The sequence below is a fragment of the Hippocampus comes genome, unplaced genomic scaffold (assembly GCF_001891065.2).
Source record: "Hippocampus comes isolate QL1 unplaced genomic scaffold, H_comes_QL1_v1.1 scaffold106, whole genome shotgun sequence".
Taxonomy (NCBI): Eukaryota; Metazoa; Chordata; class Actinopteri; order Syngnathiformes; family Syngnathidae; genus Hippocampus; species Hippocampus comes.
Window position 1 is genome coordinate 503,546 of NW_017842055.1, and position 20,406 is coordinate 523,951.

Here is a 20,406-nt window from a genome sequence, read left to right on the forward strand (position 1 = left end):
GATTGAAGAAAACCTTGATTTGTCTCACAATGGGGGAATTCCCAATTTACAGCAACAAAATTATGAAATCTTAATCCTTATCTATATTTTTTTGATGAATGTTTTTCCTAATTGAAACGTTTTTAAAATCCATTTTATTATTTTAAATTACAAATAAAGACATGTAATGTGTTTGTCTTCAGAATGAACATGTTTTAATGTCATTCCGTTTTTCCAAAATGGACTTTATTTTGGTTTTTTAACGTGCATATTTTGAATTTTAAAAATGTTATCATTCTGTATCTTATTTGTTAATCGTCCTAGCTTATAAAAATTTTTGTAATGAAGCTACATTTACCCTAAAAAATATATCTTAATTAGATTTTCCATGATAGAGGATGTAGGTATTTATTTTTGTTTTTTAATCATTTTTATGTTTATCTGATACATTTTTGAAAAAGATTTTTGCGTAAATACAATGCTAATACTGATTAATATATGTGATCGACCCTATTCACCATAAACATGATTTATACTTATTTTACCCCCCTCCCCCCCCACCCAAAAAAGGCCTTTTATTTCTTGAAATGTTTTAATTTAATGTAAAGTGCGGTTGACTTTCTTATGCATGTGCAGATCGGTCATGTTATGGACAAATTGAGTTTTCGTGTATTTCTATAGGCCTGATGGCAAAAATGAGGCTGAATGAAAGCATGCATGCATGCATTTGTCGAAATGTGGTTGAAATAAAATTTTGTGGCGTGTCAGAGTGCGACAGCCGACTCCGAAGCGACAGCGCTTCACACCCGCGCGCTTCACACGCTTAAATTGAACAGTGCACGTGAAGTGTCAGCGCGCACGTTTCATCTTTTTTTTTTTTAATCCACCATTACATTTTTGATGTCTTGTGAAGCGTCCGTCTGAAGCCTCCCTGGTGGTCGCTGATGTTCTTTTCATCATGGCCTAAAAAAAAGAAAAATCAAAAACGTGTGGGGGTTTTTTCTTCTTTTTTTTTTTTTATCCTTGCAGCTTTTGTCACAATCTGATGTGAGACGTGGCTTGTAAACTAAAAATAAAATGACTATTTTAAGCGTTATCCTGTCAACAAAATGACAACGGCATGTGAAAAAGGTTTTGGACCTTGTTTTGTGACTTTTCAAATAACCACTCAACGATGAGCAGATTTTTCTCCGACAACGCGCAAAGCAAACGAGGAGGAATCTTGACTTGGCAACGTTAATGCAAAATTTCAAACTTCAACGGTGATTTATTTATTATTTTTATTTTTGATACATTTGCGGATTTTGTTGTGTCACAAGGATTTTACCATGTGTTGACGTTTATCGCCATGTCGTCTCAGGAAAAAAAAAAAAAATTCCCCCGTTGCTGAACTCAACCATTGATTCAGAAATATTACCAAATATAAGACGTTATTCTTGTTGTTTTGTTTATCCAGTTCAATACGATACGATCCATTTTTATTTATATCGCGCTTCGCAGAACAAGAAAAAATACGGTAACATAACACGACACATAAGGCATGGACAGTCATGCAATGGTAAGCGCTATTCCTGCATACGCCTTGTTGTTTGAAGCAGTTCGACATGAAAGAGGAGAGAATCAAAGTGTCCTTTCACCAGTGGATCAGAGATCTCACGCTCAAAATGTGCACACGTCTGCTACAAGCTAATTTTGAAAGCAAACCAGAAGCTGCAGCGTCCACTGACTTAAAAAAAAAAGAGATGGGTTCACTCCCCCTGTCCTGTGTAAATCCGCTTCAATTCCAAGCCCCGACTCTCAGGTCTAAATACGCATCCGCGCTCCACACCGCCGTGCCTCTCTCCTCATTCTTGGCTCCAGCCGCATCAACGCAGACTGTCCAACAGCGCCGACATCTCGGGTGAACAAAACAGGGCTGTGAAAAATGCTACCCGTTACAAGTGAAAAAAAACTCAAGCGTCGCGGGGCTAGAAAGGTTGCCTTGCATCTATGATTAAAAACAAAAGTCGAAAACCCTTTCCTTGGCTTGAAAGCCTAATTTGAAACCTGAACCTTGGTTTGGATAACCTACGCTTGAAACCCTAAAATTGACGGGTTCAAATTGCCGTTTCAGTGATTAGTATTATTATTTTATTTTCATTTTTTTTGGACATTTGCGAACATCTTTTCTTTTACTTTGTTGCACAAAGAAGAAGAAGAAAAAAATAAACCAACAATGAATGAAACCACCTTCTGAAATACACATGAAAAGCTCTCCTATGCACTCGAGAAACACACACACACACACACACACACACACACACACACACACTTCTGAACCATACAAGCTCGGTGTTTTGTGTGGCATCTGATGTTTAGATGTTTTTCTGGTGAGAGAAGTTGGTCACTGATATGAGATGTGTGATGTTGGTCCCAATAAGTGTGTCTCTCACACACACACACACACACACACACACACACACACACATAGACGCACAGCCCGAGCTGGTCTCCAAAGCAGAAAAGCATCGAGCCGTGCAACGTTTTGTCGTATCGCTCGGAGCCTTGGCGGAGGTCGGCTCTCGTTTGTCCTCGCCGTGCTGAAAGGCCAGATCTCCCTTTTTTTTTTTTTTTTTTTTTTTTTTTTAACGGAAGCTTTCTTTCTTTCCTTCCTTCCTTCCCGGAGGAAGACGACGAAGACGGTGGGTGTCTTCTGTACAGGTTACCATGGCAACTGCGGCCATGTGGACATCTATCACATCTGCTTTCTTTTCACCGACAAATTACAACCGCCCACTCCAAAAAGTCACACTCCAATTTGGCTTCGCCGCGTTTTTGTGTTCATGGCGACAACGTCGACAGCGTTTGCGCGCGTTTATGTCGTGCATCGCCACATGTGGCCGTTTGGCTGTCGCCAGCAAAGAAACGAGCGTTTAGCCGCGAGGAAATTCACTCAAAGCAAACCAAACGCATTTCCAGCCAATTCAGACGTGATTCACCGGCAAATCATTTGATCGGGAAAGAGTTCAGATGTTCAAAGTTGGGTTTCAAGTCAAGGTTAGGATTTCATATCTGGGTTAGCGTTGCCAAACCAAGGATGGGGTTTCAAATTAGCGTTTCAATCCAAGGGTAGGGTTGAAAGCTGCGGTTCGCTTTTTAAATGAGGGTTTACAGTTTCAAAGGTTTCATGATAGGCCGTATCCTTTCAAACAAGAGTTTGGAATTCAAGTCAAGGTGAGGATTTCAAGCCTTGGTTAAGGTTTCAAATTAAGATTTCAAACAGGGTTTACAGCCTGAATACAGCCTTAAATTAGGGTTTCAAATTGACGTTTCAAGAACTGATGTTTGGTCTGCGCTTCGTGTACGTTTTCCACTTTGAATACGTTGCTTCTGACCGCGGTCATGTGACTGCCAGGCTCCGTTTGATTGACGGAGTCCCGCTCGGCTTCCGCGTGCGGTCACGTGACTCCTCGCGGCACGTTATCTCGTTCCGACACGTTCGCTCATCTGGCCCCGAGGGCTCTCGTGTCCCCCTCGATTGAGTCGAGCGATGGTCTGACGAGTGCTTCGAGCGTCATCCGAAGAGCGAGCGGCCTGCTTCGAGGGGGAGGCGTTGCCCGTGCGCCAGGTTGCCACCGGTGAACGGCACCAGATTGCATTTCTGTAGGCGGTGTCCCACAGGGAAGGCCGGAGTCCGACTCGAGACGGCCGTTTCGGATTCTGGACCGTGCGGTGCGCGGTGTCTGACATTGTGACGTTAACTCGAGCAGCGGGTCGCAAATCTTCATTTCGAGTCGAGGTACTAAAAATGGTTCCATCCAACCGCAGGTCTCTCCGGGAACCCCGTTGACCTGGAGAAGCGACACGCGGCATTCGGGAAGAACTTCATCCCTCCCAAGAAGGCCAAAACCTTCCTGCAGCTGGTGTGGGAAGCCCTGCAAGACGTCACGCTCATCATCCTGGAGATTGCCGCCATCATCTCGCTGGGCTTGTCCTTCTATCACCTGGAAGGCGGAGACAGCGAAGGTCCGTTTGCCCGCTTCGAGAGCTCTGCTTGAGGCCGACTGCAAAACTTTGACTGGAACCTGACATTTCCAGGACAAGTTATCATTTCACTCTCATGTCTATTTATTTATTATTTTTTTCAATCGAGATCATGTTTTAAAAAAAAAAAAAAAAAGAAACAATTTTAGCATCACACCTAATTTAATGTCTACCTTTCATTGTGTAGATTCTGCACTATTATATTTCAAAGTTGACATTTTACTCTCATGTTAGCAATTTTTGATAATGATGTTTTATGTTAACTTGGGGCAGTGGAGCACACTGCCCCACGCAGTCGAGAAAGGACAAGGAGATCAGATCGCGGCATGCATTCACCTGGCAATTAAACCACCAAAATGGGAATTTGATATGCAATACAATTTAAAAAATGAGAATAATAGTTAGCTTTTTTTTTTTTTAAATCAAAATGGCGTTTCCCAAGGTAACTCCCGTCCGAGTGCTCCACGCAGCTGAATTGAAATGTTTCTCTTCTATTTGAAATTTTTTTTCCTAGCTTGCGGCCAGGCATCGGGCGGCGTGGAGGACGAGGGTGAGGCGCAGGCGGGCTGGATCGAGGGCGCGGCCATCTTGTTCTCGGTCATCATCGTGGTGCTGGTGACGGCCTTCAACGATTGGTCCAAAGAGAAGCAATTCCGAGGCCTCCAGAGTCGCATCGAGCAGGAGCAGAAGTTCACCGTCATCCGCAAGGGACAAGTCATACAGATCCCCGTGGCCGAGATGGTGGTGGGGGACATCGCTCAGATCAAATACGGTCCGCAAAACGCAAACGCGTGTCAGTGTTGGAGCGAGCCTCTTTCGAAATGGTATCTGATGTTCTCGTCTTGGACACCCGCAGGCGATCTCCTGCCAGCTGACGGCATTTTGATCCAAGGCAACGATCTGAAGATTGACGAGAGCTCCCTCACCGGAGAGTCTGATCACGTTCGCAAGTCTCTGGAGAAAGATCCGATGCTGCTGTCGGGTGAGTTTGAAGGCGCGATGCCCCAAAAACGCAATCAATTCGGAGTGCGATCCCAGAAACAAACAAACACGAAAAAAACTCCGGGCCTACTAGTAATGCTGAGCGATGATAACCATCAAACAGGAAATGAAAGTTTCTTGGGATTAGTGATGGGCGAGCACCGTTATCAGGCCAATAGTGGCCTTATTTCAAGGGAGCTGGCATTGGATAAATCTTTCAGTGCGCGCTCCGAGCATATTTCCGGACACGCCCAAATTCAAATCAGAAATAAGAGCAAACGACAGGACAGTCCCGGAATGTAAAAGCCTTTGTGGGGTTTTTTTTTTTGTTTTTGTTTTTTTAGGTTGCTATTAGCGCCATGGTTGTTCTCTCTCGTTATATATTAGCCTGCTAATTGTTAACATTTCAAGTTACATTTAATCACTTGCCATTAGAATTTGTAGCGTTAATGAAACCCTTGTGGAGCCGCCCGCATCAGCACTTATTGTGGTCCAGTAGCTATCATGGCGATACTAAAGGTGTCTTTTTGCTGGGCAGGGACACACGTGATGGAGGGCTCGGGCCGGATGGTGGTGTCGGCCGTGGGTCTGAACTCTCAGACGGGAATCATCTTCACGCTGCTCGGTGCCAGCGAGAACGACGAGGAGAAGAAGGCCAAGAAAAGTAGGAATAAAACACACACACACACACACACACACACATGAAAAACAACAACTAAAAACACCACCAGAACATCAAGAATGTTTCTTGTGCTCATTTGCAAGCGAAACAACTTGACACAAACGACATGAAATGACTTTTCCAGCTGGCTTTACACTACATGCTTGAGAATTTTCAACATATTTTAAATATGCTACATGAGTGGCGCGTAAACATGAACGTAGGACAATCGGCGGTTTGACGCCTTAGACGTTGTTTGAAAAAGTTGCGGTTTCAATAAGCGCTAATACTGGCACTTTTACCGTTTAATGAGCTTTACTTTTCTTTTTTGAAAGAACGTCAAAGCAGACTGGCAGATTGCATCGTTGAGTAAACCAAATAAATTGCGACCAATTCACTTTTTTTCCCCTCTCTTTCTCGACGAGCGGAAAGGGGAGGGGTCAGCATTTATGGGAGGAGGAGGGAGGGAGGAGGAAGAGCGATTGGGCAACACAAAAGTTTCCCTCTCTTTCTTGACGAGCGGAAAGGGGAGGGGTCAGCATTTATGCAAGGAGGAGGAGGAGGGAGGAGGAAGAGCGATTGGGCAACACAAAAGCGAGACCGCAAACAGGATTGCCTTTTCTCTCTGATTAATGTGCATTGTCTTTAAAAGAATTAGTGCCGGCAGTTACTAGTTAGCCCCAAGGACATCATGAGTAGCTCAACGGGTCTGTGCTAATAATAGCTCGTAAGTGATGTGTCGCAGCGACTTGCTAAGAAGAATTAAAACAGAAGATCGATTTATTTATTTATTTCAACTGATGTTGCTTTCAAATGTAAATACATTGCGTTCATTGTGAAAAAGAACAAATGCTGTTTTGATTGACCCAAATATCGGTCATTTTAGTACTGTGATATTTTTGCTCACTGTTATTATCCCGTCAGAATCCAACAGACTGTGTCATACAGTAAGTAAGACCGTTTATAACATTTTTAAATACATCCTTTCTGGATTTTGTCTTTTCCACAATAAAAGAGGGGTTACCATCGTGGCCGCAGTATTTTGGCATGAATGACATTCGCCCGTCCTCAAATGAACAGGTCGTCGGTCAGCGCAGCAAATTCGCAGGCGTGGGGAAAATATGACTCACAATGAAGAAAAAACATTCGCAAATTTGGGAATCTGTCATCACTTAAAACAAAAGTGCAATGCTAACGCTAGCTGGTCAACAGCCCAAAGCGCCACATCAGCGACTTCACCCAACGCTCTCCTGTAACAATGCAAAGAGAGTCAACATACCCTCAGCGTCGGCTCGCGCCACCAAACCAAGACACGATCAAAAACCTCATTGGAGTGAAAATGAACGGTTAATACCGACAACGCTAACATCCAACTGCCGTTTTTCTTCATCGCCTCCAACCCGCGGACACGCTCGCAATTCTCTTCCTCCCTCCACCGGCCCTAGCCGCCGACTCACTCATCAATCACAAATCACACTTGTTACATAACTTGGTTTTTGAGTATTACAAATTCCGACTGCCTGTGAGGCCGTGAAGGGGTCTGAATGGGATTAGAGGAAGGAGGCGGGGCTACTGGAAATGAGGACTGCGGGAAAAGCGAATGAGTGAGCGAGCTCCATTCGAGGCCAAAGCCGCACGCACACTTTGGGTTTGACCACTGGGGAAAAAAATATCATCGATTCATCGACTTGACAGCATTGACTAGTCAACATGGACTCGATTATCATCGCCGTAATATGGACGCCAAATGTGGAGTCATTCAACCCTTCGTAATCATGTCTTGAACTTACCTTATTTACATCACTAAAGTAGCATACTTATGTCATTTAATTTTTAATATTTTTTTAATTGTTAAAAAATATATCTTTTTTTTATTTATTCTATACACCTCTTATGTAATATTTACCTCATGTTTGTGTACAAACAGGCATATCAGTTATATTGCAGTTGATGTACAGTGTGTACCTCTGTGACAGAATATACAATCTATTTCATGTTCTATATAATATCGATTGACATGAGATGTAATGTACTCGACAGCGCGAGCTGCAGTGTAAATCCAGTAAGGGGAAGTCAAAAATGTGTCTTCGGAATGAGCGACCATGTAATTCAGCTTACACGCGACTTTTGTCTTTTGTCAGGTTGACCAATCATCAGTCATCAGTGTGCCATTGGTGTCGAATGAATGAATGAAATAATCCACGGCCCCCTTTGTTAAAACACACGCCTCGACTGGTATTTCATTAAGAAAAAAAAGAATTTTAAGGAAAGAAAAAAAACGTTTTGAAAAGGATCTTGGCGTGTACACAAAGCGAGCGGTGTGATGCTCGGCTACAGTCTGGGGGAGCTGGCGACCGCTCTTTTTTTTTTTTTTAGTGTTTGTGATCACGCTCGCTGGTTGTTTTGGATTCTCTGTCTGCTCATTTGTTTCCTTGGCCAACGTTTGAGTTTGTCGGGCATTCATTTAGGAAGGGGATGAATGGACCAAGTCAGTACAAAGACGGACACTGTCTGCCTCAAGTTTTTTTTTTTTTTTTAATGCATTTAACACACAAAAAAGGGCCCAATTTGACAGCAGTATGATATTTCCCTGGTGTATTCATAAATTGCTATTATTTTTCTTTAAAAGGAAACATCTTCATGTGTTTGTCATTCATTTATTCATCAATAAAAAAAATATATAAATGAACAAAAAATCTATTTATACTCATTCTTTAATCAGTCATAATTACCCCCCGCCAAATTTTTAAACAATTTAGCAACACACAATTTTTTGGTGTATTTAGAAAGTGAATTTTGTATTTCCTTGTGTAGAGTCTGTGTGATAGATATTAAAATTGGTTTGATGAACCGAAACCTTTCAATATGATACATATGCAAAGAACACAGAAATCAGCACTGTAAATATATTTTTAAAACTTAATTGGCAATAAAAATGAACTCTTGATGAAGTGATCATTTGTGACTGGCTGGCTTCAGCAAAACGCAGCAGTCGGAAGTGTCTCCCTCTCCTCTGATTGGTCCATTCCTGCCAACAAGACACACACACACACACACACACACACAGAGGCAGTGTTTGAAGTTCTCCTTCAGTTTGATTCTTTTGATCCATCTTCTCAGCATTCCGCCCTCTCTCTCTGTCCGAACAGGTAAAAAACAAGGACCCCCCGAAAATCGCAACAAAGGTAACCCCCTCCATTCATCCACCTGTCGCTCTGTCCCACCATCCTCCCTCTTCCTCGTCCTCCCCCCTCTCTGTCATCTCCATCCAGAGGCAGGAGGGGGTGCTCCTTCTTTCTGTCTGTCTGTCTCTCTCTCTCTCTGATTAGAAAGGGGCCTGTTGGCTCGCTCTGCCCGGGTGCAACTCTCAATCGTTTCTGCCTTTGCATCTGCTATTGTCTTGGTGATGATTCATTTATTTATTGCGGCTTCGGTCGTTTGCTGATGCGCGCTGCAACAACGCGGCTCCTAACAGAGAGTTAATTCTGAAAGTTAATCGTAATTATTCGATTCATCGACATCTAATCCGTGGTCAGATTCATCAACAACATCAACTTAATTGTTGTGAAACCTTTAAGTAGTCGTTGCGGCCGCCTATACAGGACTGCCTCCTCCTGGCCAAGACGAGCACTTCAGAAGGAGCAGCGCATTAAATTGGATGCAGCATGAAACCATGATGCAAGCAAGATGTGCCTATAAAGTACAAGTACAAAGTTGGTGCAAGTTAATTCTCTGGAATTTTTTTCTGTTTTTGTTGTTTTGTTTTGTTTTTTTAAACCCAAAACTTGTTTGGTATCAGGAGAAATCAAGCAAATCCCACACGGAGAAACATGTCATCATTATTTGCGCTTTCTACAAATGAAAAGGGCATGAAATGGATTGAAATCAGAATCGGGCAAAGAAAAAAAAAATCGTAACGTGATTTTTATCTGCAGCCACATAATCCAGTCTGGGCTGAAAATGACGCATACCCCTGAGTGTTCATGTGCCGCCTGTGTGCATTTGTTTCTGATGTCATCGCTGCAAGCTAAAGAGCACACTCGCTTGCCTGTCATCTTGCAGGTCCTGTGCAAGGTGGCGTGCGTGCACACACACGCGCTCGCGCACGCACAGGCGCAGGCAAATCTCCTGTGGTTTGAGCATCTGCTGCCACTTGGGCGCTCGGTGGAACCATAAATCAAGCGTGCCTACTTGTATACATGCGTCCACTTTTTTGTATTTGTGTTTTGACGATTTTAGCTTCTGTTAGCCTTGTTAGCTTTGAGTTAGCTTAGTTGCTCGGAGCACTGTTGTGGAGGGCACACGACGCTGTCGGTCAAACTCCGCTGCTCCCTGGTGGTCAAAATAGGTAATGCTGCAGGATTTGTCATCCGCCCCAGCACCCCCGCACATAATATATAGAATTACTGCAAAATTCGTGGGAGTTGCACCCTGGCAGCAAGATGTGGGCTGTGCGTCTTTTTCTTCTTGTTCTCCTTCATTGGTTCTTTGCAGGTTGTTACTCAGGACTTTGATGTTGTCTCGTCATCGTGGTCTTGCTCCTCTTTTTCCTGTCCTGCTGCCGCTTCGTCTTTTCCCCTTCCTCCTCTTCTTCCTCCTCCTGCCACCCATCCGTCCATCCCACCCAGCTGTTGTGGTTCTGCATCGCTGTGGTTTTTCGGGTGGTCCTTTTTCAGTTTGTCGTCTGTTTGTGGACTTGCTGTCGTTTTTTTTCTTTTTGATTGTCCGGCCCCTCCCCCCACCCCTACACCACCACCACTGCACATACACACACACACACACACATACACGCATAAACACACGCACACACACACGTCCCATGGTGTAATCGTGCTGTGATTGGTCGGTGGGTCTCAGTGTCAGTTAGTTCCATGTCGTGTGCTGGGTGAAAGTTCCACCGCTTCCTGGTTTGAAAGTCAGCCTCTCTCAAGATTCATCATCTTGGGGACGTGTTGTGTTTGGCCTTTTATAAATTTTGCCAAAAGGAAAAACAATCTGTCAATCATGCGTGTCAACCAATGGGATTGATTTATGGCCGCCGATAACTTTATGCCCCTCGGTAAAACAATGAAAAGGATTAAAAAAACCAAAACTCAAAAGGTTTTAAGGTCCACGTGCTTTTATTGTTGAGAGGGTGCAGTTGTTTTATGAGGGGTTATTAATCCTTTTGTCTTTGATTGTTTTATCAGGGGTCATAAATCAACCTTCAGTCTTTTTTTTTTTTTTGGACATCAAAATCATTTCCTTCTCAGGGATGAAAGCACTTTGAATTTTGAAATACTATCACCGCCAAAACAAAGTGCCACGCATCAGCGGAAGAATAAAAGAAGTAAAAGCATCATAATACCATATGTTGAATAAAACACGCAAACTAGCTTTGGGAGCTGAATTGAAACATTTTTCTGTTTTATGGCGAGTTATCAAACTTGGACATGCTCCTCCCACACACGGTGACGTTAACGTTAGATTTTTGCAATTTGGTCTAATATTTTGGAATTCGGTAACAATCCGACGAAGTCTGGAGGATGAATTCCTCAGTGTCTTTCAAAACCTGGAAAATGGGAAACAGGACCCTGACCATCAAAATGTTACATTCCCTGTGTCTTTTCTTCTTTTTTGCGCCGCTGCTCATGCTAGACGTGTCTACCAAATTTCATGTTGATACATGAAACTTGTTTCAGGGGCTGGTATGTTCAAATAATAATGAAGAAACAAAAGTGATTGCAAGAGGGATTTGGACCAAATGACCACGAATGGCCACTTCAAACCAAAGTGGCACACTTCCTGTGTACGGCTTCCGGAGAATTTTGTGTGGGTCTGCTCATAATTGGCATGTCTACCAAATTCATGATATAAAGTCGGACTGGCTCCAGGGGCTAAATTTTCATAATCTTGCCCGAGGAAATGTTTGATTTCAACCACTCTCAAGACATTTGGAACAAAAATGACAGGCGTCCATGTCTTGAGACTTTTTTTTTTTTTTTGGTCTACTCATGATGGATTTTGCTACCAACTGATTATGGAGGCCGACTTTTTCAAATAATAACAATGACGAAACAAAGCAATTCTAAGGTGCCCTTTGACAAAATGACCCTAAAATTGCTGCTTTAAACCTCGTCAGACTTCTTTGTGGTATTTTGGGCATAGGTTCCTAAGACATTTGTATGCTTCTGCTCATGATAAACATCCATCCATTTTCGAATCCGCTTTATTATCCCAGCCGTCTTCGGGTAGTAAGCGGGGGGGGGGGGACACCCTGAACTGGTCGCCAGCCAATTGCAGGGCACACATAGACAAACGACCATTCGCGCTCACCCTCACATCGAGGCACAATTTTGAGTGTGGGATGTGGGAGGCAACCGGAGTACCCGGATAAAACCCACGCAGGCAAGGGGAAAACATGCAAACGCCACACAGGAAGTCCAGAGCCGGAATCGAACCCTACACCTCTGCGTTGTGAGGCAGACGTGCTAACCAATTGGCCAGCGTGCCGCCCTCATGACAAACATGCCTTCCAAATTTCAAACTGCCCTCGAGGCTTTCAAATAAAGACAAATGGCCATCTTCACTTCTAAGAAGTCCCTTTAGAACTGAAATGGCAGACTTCCTGTGTGTTTTTTTTTTTTTGGGGGGGGGGCATGCCTTACTGAGACTTTTTTGTGGGTCTCCTCATGATAAACATGCCCAGGGAATTTCATGCTGCGAAGTGAAACAGGCTACAGGGGTTGAATTTTAAAAAAAAAAAAGAAAGAAAGAAACTGCATCCTACTAAAATCGATATGCCAAGCCGAAAGAAAACCCCAAAAGTACATCTGTTTGTTTTGTCACATAAATGTGTCCAAAATCAGTCGCGTTAAATGTTGGCAATCATTTCCCATGAGCTGCCGTAGCATCTGAATGAGGTTTTCAACCTTAACCAGTCAGCGTCAGATTAACTGAGGAAGCTTTTGGGCGAGCAGCGATGCATGCTGGGAAGCGGCTCAATGAAACGCATCCGCCAGATGCAAATAGGCTGTTTTGCTTATGCAAATGAGGCCAAGACTCCTCGTCAGCTTTCGTTCGGAGCTGCCGGCTGAGCTCTCATGTGAGGCAAAGACACTCTCTGTGTAGTGGGATGTCGTGCCGGGGCTCAAAAACATTTCGAGGTCCGCGGACCTCCCATAATCCCCACGCCAATTAACCCTTAGTCCTCTGTCCTGAGCATTTGTTTCCACCCCCACGCCTCCCCAACCGGTTTTAGCTTTAATAAGGTCAATGTCATGAAACGTCCCGAAGGGATTTTGTTATTTCCAACCTCAGCTCTTCAAAAAAAATATCAATGATGCACCATTCACATCACATTGTATCTTTCCCATGTAATATACTGGCTGGAAGGCCAGTTTGTTCTTCAGATAATCATGCACTCAATCGATAGCGTACTTACCACGTGATGAACCCACTTGACGTGTTATACATAAAGCATATTTGACAAGAAAGATGACCTTGACCTTGACATTCTCATTTTTCTTCATTGGAAAGGCTTCATTTAAACGACGGTGGTGATTTGGGGGCGGCATTGATTTGCTTCAACCGGTAAATTGAGCTTGGTTAGGGAACCGATGGAGTCGTGTGTGTGAAGTTGAATGCTCTGTGTTGTAAGCCGCTGGTGTGTGTGTTGCGCTTCATCACAATCTGGTGTGCGTGTGTGTGTGTTTGTGTGTGTGTGTCTAATACAAGTTGTACAAGCAACTGTTGATTGTTGTCATGATGTAAGCTCCTCTGCGCCCTGAAAGATGAAAAAGGACGTGGGGCCACCACGTCAGTGCTAAAAGCTGTTGCTTCTCTTCCTCCGTGCAAAAAAAACAAAAAAAAAAACAACATAAAAAACATTTCTCGTCTGTTTTTAACCTCTCTAACCTTTTCTCTGCCTTTCGTCCTCACACCCTTCCTCCTCCTCATCATCATTCACATGTTCATCCATGTCCTCTTTCCTCCTCCCCCCTGTTTTTTTCCCCTCCCCAACCCCCTTTCAGCCAAAACCCAGGATGGCATCGCGTTGGAGATCCAGCCGCTTAAGAGCGAGGAGGCGGCCGAGTCGGAGGAGAAGGAGGAGGCCAAGCCGGTCAAGAAGGTAATCGTGCCCAAGAAGGAGAAGTCGGTGCTGCAGGGGAAGCTGACCAGACTGGCTGTGCAAATCGGGAAGGCCGGTGAGGCACTTGCAAAAAGCACACAAAACACTTTTTCACCAATTTATTATTTAAATATCATTTAGAAATGACAAAAATGAGAAATTACCTACTTGGGGGGGAAAAAAACTCTTTGACAGTACTGTATATTATTTCTATCTCTAAAATACCACTTTCACTAACAGACTAAATGATAATAAATGTAATCCTATTTTTTAATTACAATTATTTTTGACCATGTCGTGTGCCCATTTTATTTTTGCGGACGACTCCAATAAATGTGTGCATGTTGCTTTAAAAGCCCACAAAGCGTTCAGGCGTAAGCTGGGTCACCAGGCACTCACGTTTATTGGATCTGCCATTTTTTTTTTCCCCTCGATGGCAGACGCCATTCATCCCGGAATTGACGCACTTTTTTAATTGACCTTAATTTTCATTCACCTTCACGTCGGGAACTTATTAAAATTAGGATGGAAACATCTGGGGCGGAGCGATGAAGCTGAAAAGCGCCTACACTGTCTGTTTTCAATCAACTTTTGCTAACCAAAACAGCAGCATGTTTGCAATCATTTCAAATTTGGAGTTTTAAGATGATTTTTTTTTTCCTCCATAAACAATACTTACATTTTCAATGTCTGATATTTTATATGTATTATAATACTCTATTTTTTACTATTATACCAGCCGGATATATCAGAAATGAAAATAGAAAAATTGATCACAATGTTATTTATATTTTGGCATTGTCTGGGGGGGAGGGCAAATTCACCCTGCCAGTCAGTAGAAGTAAATTATGACATTATTATTGTTATTGTTGATGTTCTTATTATTGACATTGTGCGCAGGCCTGATCATGTCGGCGGTGACGGTAATCATCCTGATCTTGTACTTCGTCATCGACACATTCGGCATCCAGGGCCGCTCGTGGACGTCTGAGTGCACGCCCATCTACATCCAGTACTTTGTCAAGTTCTTCATCATCGGCGTCACCGTCCTGGTGGTGGCCGTCCCTGAGGGCCTGCCCCTGGCCGTCACCATTGCGCTCGCCTACTCTGTCAAGGTGAACACATTCATCGGAATTATGATTAATAATAACCAGGAAATAAAGAGAATTTACGCGTTGCGTATATAACTCGACCAAGTTAGCTTAATGCTAATACACGCTGGGAAACACAACAGACAAGCTAATGGAATTAGCATTCATGTTGCGGTTGTTCCATGCCTTCAGGCAGTTTTATATTTAAGCTAGCTTAATGCTAATACTCGCTGGGAAACATAACAGACAAGGTAATGGAATTAGCATTCGTGTTGCTGTTGTTCCATGCCTTTAGGCAATTTTATATTCGGACAATTAATATTACTCCTGCGTAGTCGCGATGATCATTTTCTGTAGCTCCTTTAGTAATGAATTCAACGTAATTAATTCTCTCTTGTTCATCAATACAGTATTTGAATGTAAAACGAAGAGAATTAGTCATTGCGTATTTAACGAAACCACATCACCATGTCCGACAAAAGGTTGATGCTAACACGCATTGGGAAGCACCATAGACAGATGAAAGAAACTAGCATTGAGGTTACTATAAACCTTTCAACAAGCAAATGCAACCAGAGCATATAAAAATAGTCACAGGCATATATGTTCTTTATGTTCTGCTAATGACTAATACGGCTGCTTGTGGTGGGAATCTGGTGCGTTAGCTTCATATAGAGGGCGGTAGTAACCATCGACTGCTTCTAACCCCGTCTGGCGTCCATCTTGTAGAAAATGATGAAGGACAACAACCTGGTGCGCCACTTGGACGCGTGCGAGACGATGGGCAACGCCACGGCCATCTGCTCAGACAAAACGGGCACCCTGACCATGAACCGCATGACCGTGGTGCAGGCCTACGTGGGAGACACTCATCACAAGACCGTTCCCGAACCCGCCGCCATCAAGCCCGACACCCTGGAGGTCCTGGTCAACAGCATCTCCATCAACTCGGCCTACACGACCAAGATCCTGGTGAGGAGGACAAAAAGCTACGCTAAGCTAATGTAGCAATGGAATTAAAGTTTTAGCATACGCTTGGCTAACGTACCTGTAGGATGTCTGTCTACACTATCTTCACTCACACAAGATGTCTAAATGAAGTCTGAGAGTGTGGAGTCATTTTCGATTAAAACACTTTGGGGGGTAGTGGGGGGGGGGGAGATCTTATTCCTGCTCCTTTTCCGCAAACGTAAACCGATTCTTCTTCTCCTTCCTCTACTCTTCATTTCCTTCTTCTTCTCCTTCCAGCCTCCAGAGAAGGAGGGCGGCCTCCCTCGCCATGTGGGCAACAAGACTGAGTGCGCCCTCCTGGGTCTGGTTCTGGATCTGAAGCGGGACTACCAGCCCATCAGAGACGAAGTCCCAGAGGAGAAGATGTACAAAGTGTACACCTTCAACTCCTCGCGCAAATCCATGAGCACCGTCATCAGGAACGCCAGCGGAGGATTCCGCATGTACAGCAAAGGGGCGTCCGAGATCATCCTCAGGAAGTGAGTGTGTGTGTGTGTGTGTGTGTGTGTGTGTGTGTGCCTACGTGTTTGAGGGTTTTAGTTGGGTCGGTGAATGTTTCATCAGTGTATGAGATCGTGTCGGTCGTAAGTGTAGTTAGCGTGAGAGCCTCTCTCTGTCTGTCTCCCTTGAGGTGCTCACGTATCCTGGGCTCGGACGGTCACCTGCGCGTGTTCAAGCCCAAAGATCGCGACGAGATGGTGCGCAAGGTGATCGAGCCGATGGCCTGCGACGGCCTGCGCACCATCTGCTTGGCCTTTCGCGACTTCCCGGCCGAGGGCGGCGAGCCCAACTGGGACGCGGAGAACGAAATCGTCAACGACCTCACCTGCATCGCCGTGGTCGGCATCGAGGACCCCGTCAGGCCTGAGGTGCCCGCACCGCATCATTCAATGAGCATAAGAAGTGTCCACATTAGACTTCATGTACTTTATGGATACGTTTGAAGTACAATAAGTCGTTGGAGGTCTAGAGAACTTTAGGTACGACCTAAATATCGTACATTTAACACAAGTACTCTAAATATGATGTAAATACAAACAATTGACATTGACTATGATGCACGTGTGCGACGTGAGAAGCATATCAGCGAAGATTGCGATGTCAATATCGTCCATTTGGTATCAGGTCCCTGAAGCCATCGCAAAGTGCCAGCGTGCGGGTATCACGGTTCGCATGGTGACGGGCGACAACATCAACACGGCGCGGGCCATCGCCACCAAGTGTGGAATCCTGCTGCCCAACGAGGACTTCCTGTGTCTGGAGGGCAAAGAGTTCAACCAGCAGATCCGGAACGACAAGGGCGAGGTGGGCGGAGCCCCAACATGGACCTATAGCGTGATAGTCACCCCAGAACTGGAAACGGACGGCGTTTTCTTTGGTTTTCACAGGTCGAACAAGAGCGTCTGGACAAAGTTTGGCCCAAATTGCGAGTTCTTGCCCGTTCGTCGCCAACCGACAAACACACACTGGTCAAAGGTGGGAGTCTCGTTAACGAGCTCATAGATGCTAATGAGCATGTTGTTGCTGAGGACCTCACGCTCGTGCTTGTTGTTCAGGTATCATTGACAGCACGGTGGGCGAGACCCGGCAGGTGGTGGCGGTGACGGGAGATGGAACCAACGACGGGCCCGCGCTCAAGAAAGCAGACGTCGGATTCGCCATGGTAACCGTTTAGTCTATTTGAAATGTATTGACATCGATAAAGCACAACTATGAAAAGTTGGTGACATCATAGAAGAACATGGCTGGGACAGATGAAAAGCTCATGCCCAAGAATGTGCGCTACAATTTAAATTCGAGCATTTACAAACATCGTCCGAGGATGCGAGTGGTGTCGCTGGCAAGCATTTTGTTATTGCCGTGACCCGGTTTGAACTTGTCACCGCTGGCCACCAGGGCATCGCCGGTACGGACGTGGCCAAGGAGGCGTCGGACATCATCTTGACGGACGACAACTTCACCAGCATCGTGAAGGCGGTCATGTGGGGAAGGAACGTCTACGACAGCATTTCCAAGTTTCTGCAGTTCCAGCTCACCGTCAACGTGGTCGCCGTCATCGTGGCCTTCACCGGCGCCTGCATTACACAGGTACCGCCAGCACACGCGATTATTGGGACTGCGATGTCCTTGTGCCAGGGGATCGGTTCAAAAAGTTATTAGCATGAGTTTCAATTGATTTATTTTGAATCCGTATTCCGATTCATTTTCAGAAAATGAACTGAAATGAAAATTACATCAAAATTATATTTTAGATTTGGCCATGGTACAGGTATTTCATTAAAAAAAAAGAAAATATACATTTCAATGAATTTTTGGGGATAAAGTGCAAATACATTCACACATGAAGAGAAATACATTCGAAAAAAGATTTTAAATCCATAACTACCACAGATTTTTGTATAATTTATGTATGGGGAAGCAATAAATCCAAGAATATATCTTTTAACTCACAAAAACAAGTGCATACATTTAACTGATTTGTATTTTCACATTTATTATTTTACAACATAAAATTACAAAATAAAAAAGTGTTTTTTTTGTTTATTTATTTTTTTAAAAAAAATAATAAAGTGCACCCAAGAATGTGAGCGTCGAAGAAAAGTCCCTGTCGTTACTTGCTTGTATTTCCTCCATAGACTTGAGAGGCTGCTTCCTTGTTGAACGTTTGCGTTGTCGTCTGGTGTGAGTTGTTCCCGCCACGCCGCGCCGCGCCGCGCCGCGCCGCGCTGCGCTTCCATTTTGGGATTACGCCGATGGTTTGAGGCATTATCTTAGCCTACTTTGTTACGCCGGCTGCAGCAGGCTGAGAGTTGCAAGTTATCGCTCCTGCCAGCTGTCAAGTCTTTCAAGTATTTTTTTTTTTCTTAATTGTGTCAGGAGTTCACTTTTAGCAATTACAGTCACATTATGACACATGCAAAAAATAAAAAAATTAAAAGACACAAAGATAATTACGATTTGTGTGTTTAAAACAACCACATAGACTTGTCTGTTTATTTTAATGCGACCAAGCGATGCAAATCGCCAGTGGCGGAGCAAATGACGCGAGCATCACTTCACTATGTGAAGTGACTCATATTGCAGCTTACTGAGTAGTTGCGACCGTCACCATCTGTTTTTTTTTTTTTGTATTACACTGCCCCCTTGTGGCCAAGGCATGTAGACCAGAAGGAGCCGCACAAAATCCATTCAATTGGATGAAAAAAGTTTCGCTTCTTGACATTCTATTGAATTAGATCATTGTTTGTCATTATACCAGTTAAATGAACAAATGACAGCATGAGAATAAATCAGTATCAGCAATTTGTTTTGGGTTTTTTTTTTCTCCTGGGTCCCCTTCGTACTCCATTTCATGTTGGTAACTTTGACGGAAAACGTGAAAAATCCATGAAAAGCAGGTTTGAATTGGCTGTGTGAACAGGTGTGATTGGCAATTTACCTTTTTTTTGTCATTGCTTTGTCTAGGATTCACCGCTAAAGGCGGTGCAGATGCTGTGGGTGAACCTGATCATGGACACGTTGGCGTCGTTGGCCTTGGCCACCGAGCCGCCCACCGAGTCGCTGCTCCTGCGCAGGCCCTACGGACGTGACAAGCCGCTTATCTCACGCACCATGATGAAGAACATCCTGGGGCACGCCGTCTACCAACTTGTCATCATCTTCACCCTGCTCTTCGCCGGTTAGTTCGGGGCCAAGGGGACAAATGATCACAGGTTGATCAATGAATTAGCATCATACAGTATCTAGTTGCTGTTTTTCCAGGCCTGTCTAATGCAAATGTTTTGCCGGAGGGGGAAAAAAATCATTTGTGTTTAAGAATCCTTTTTTTTTTTTTTTTTTTAACGAACATTAACATACTACTGACATTTTTTGTTTTGACTTTCAAGCAAAAACTTTCTGATGGTGACAATTGAAATATTTCTCCCCCAAAACGTTTTGGAGCCGTTTACTGCAAGCGTTAGTTGAAGTTTAATGTCAAACGAAACATCCGACAAAGAGATTGAGCCACGACGTATGCATCCAGGCGAGAAACTGTTCGACATGGACAGCGGTCGCAACGCTCCGCTGCACTCTCCTCCGTCCGAGCACTACACCATCGTCTTCAACGTCTTCGTCATGATGCAGCTCTTCAACGAGATCAACGCTCGCAAGATCCACGGCGAGCGCAATGTCTTTGAGGGCGTCTACCGCAACCCCATCTTCTGCAGTGTCGTTCTCGGAACCTTCGCCCTGCAGGTGAACTCCTCATAAACTGACTGCAAACAAAAAAAAGACATTTCAAAGATGTCAAAGCTGAATTTTTCTCAGCCCACTTGAACATGTTTCAGCTTCTTTTTTTGCGCTGGAGCCGTTTGCGCTCGTTTCGTTTGTGGTTTGACTTGCTGCCCCCTCGCGGTCCCGCTCAGATCGTCATCGTCCAATTTGGCGGCAAGCCCTTCTCATGCACAGCGCTGACCATCGACCAATGGCTGTGGTGCGTCTTCATCGGCGTGGGCGAGCTACTGTGGGGGCAGGTAAGCGCGCCGCCATCGTAGCCCACTCCCCCCCCA

The 20,406-nt window shown here is 44.4% G+C and overlaps 1 protein-coding gene across 3 annotated transcripts in view; it reads left to right on the forward strand.

The window, feature by feature from the left end:
- LOC109510289 (plasma membrane calcium-transporting ATPase 1-like) overlaps positions 1–20,406 on the forward strand; it is a 56,152-nt gene that overhangs the window by 24,133 nt on the left and 11,613 nt on the right. For 2 of the 3 annotated variants that reach the window (XM_019860488.1, XM_019860486.1), the window contains exons 3-19: positions 3,787–3,984; positions 4,517–4,774; positions 4,859–4,984; positions 5,522–5,647; positions 8,794–8,829; positions 13,657–13,830; positions 14,655–14,869; positions 15,575–15,817; positions 16,094–16,335; positions 16,488–16,725; positions 16,982–17,161; positions 17,245–17,332; positions 17,413–17,519; positions 17,753–17,944; positions 19,322–19,535; positions 19,881–20,092; positions 20,263–20,370. In XM_019860488.1, coding sequence (XP_019716047.1) covers positions 3,787–3,984; positions 4,517–4,774; positions 4,859–4,984; positions 5,522–5,647; positions 8,794–8,829; positions 13,657–13,830; positions 14,655–14,869; positions 15,575–15,817; positions 16,094–16,335; positions 16,488–16,725; positions 16,982–17,161; positions 17,245–17,332; positions 17,413–17,519; positions 17,753–17,944; positions 19,322–19,535; positions 19,881–20,092; positions 20,263–20,370 — 2,957 coding nt within the window. The remainder of the gene's footprint in view (positions 1–3,786; positions 3,985–4,516; positions 4,775–4,858; positions 4,985–5,521; positions 5,648–8,793; positions 8,830–13,656; positions 13,831–14,654; positions 14,870–15,574; positions 15,818–16,093; positions 16,336–16,487; positions 16,726–16,981; positions 17,162–17,244; positions 17,333–17,412; positions 17,520–17,752; positions 17,945–19,321; positions 19,536–19,880; positions 20,093–20,262; positions 20,371–20,406) is intronic. The other variant, XM_019860487.1, reaches the window with a different exon arrangement.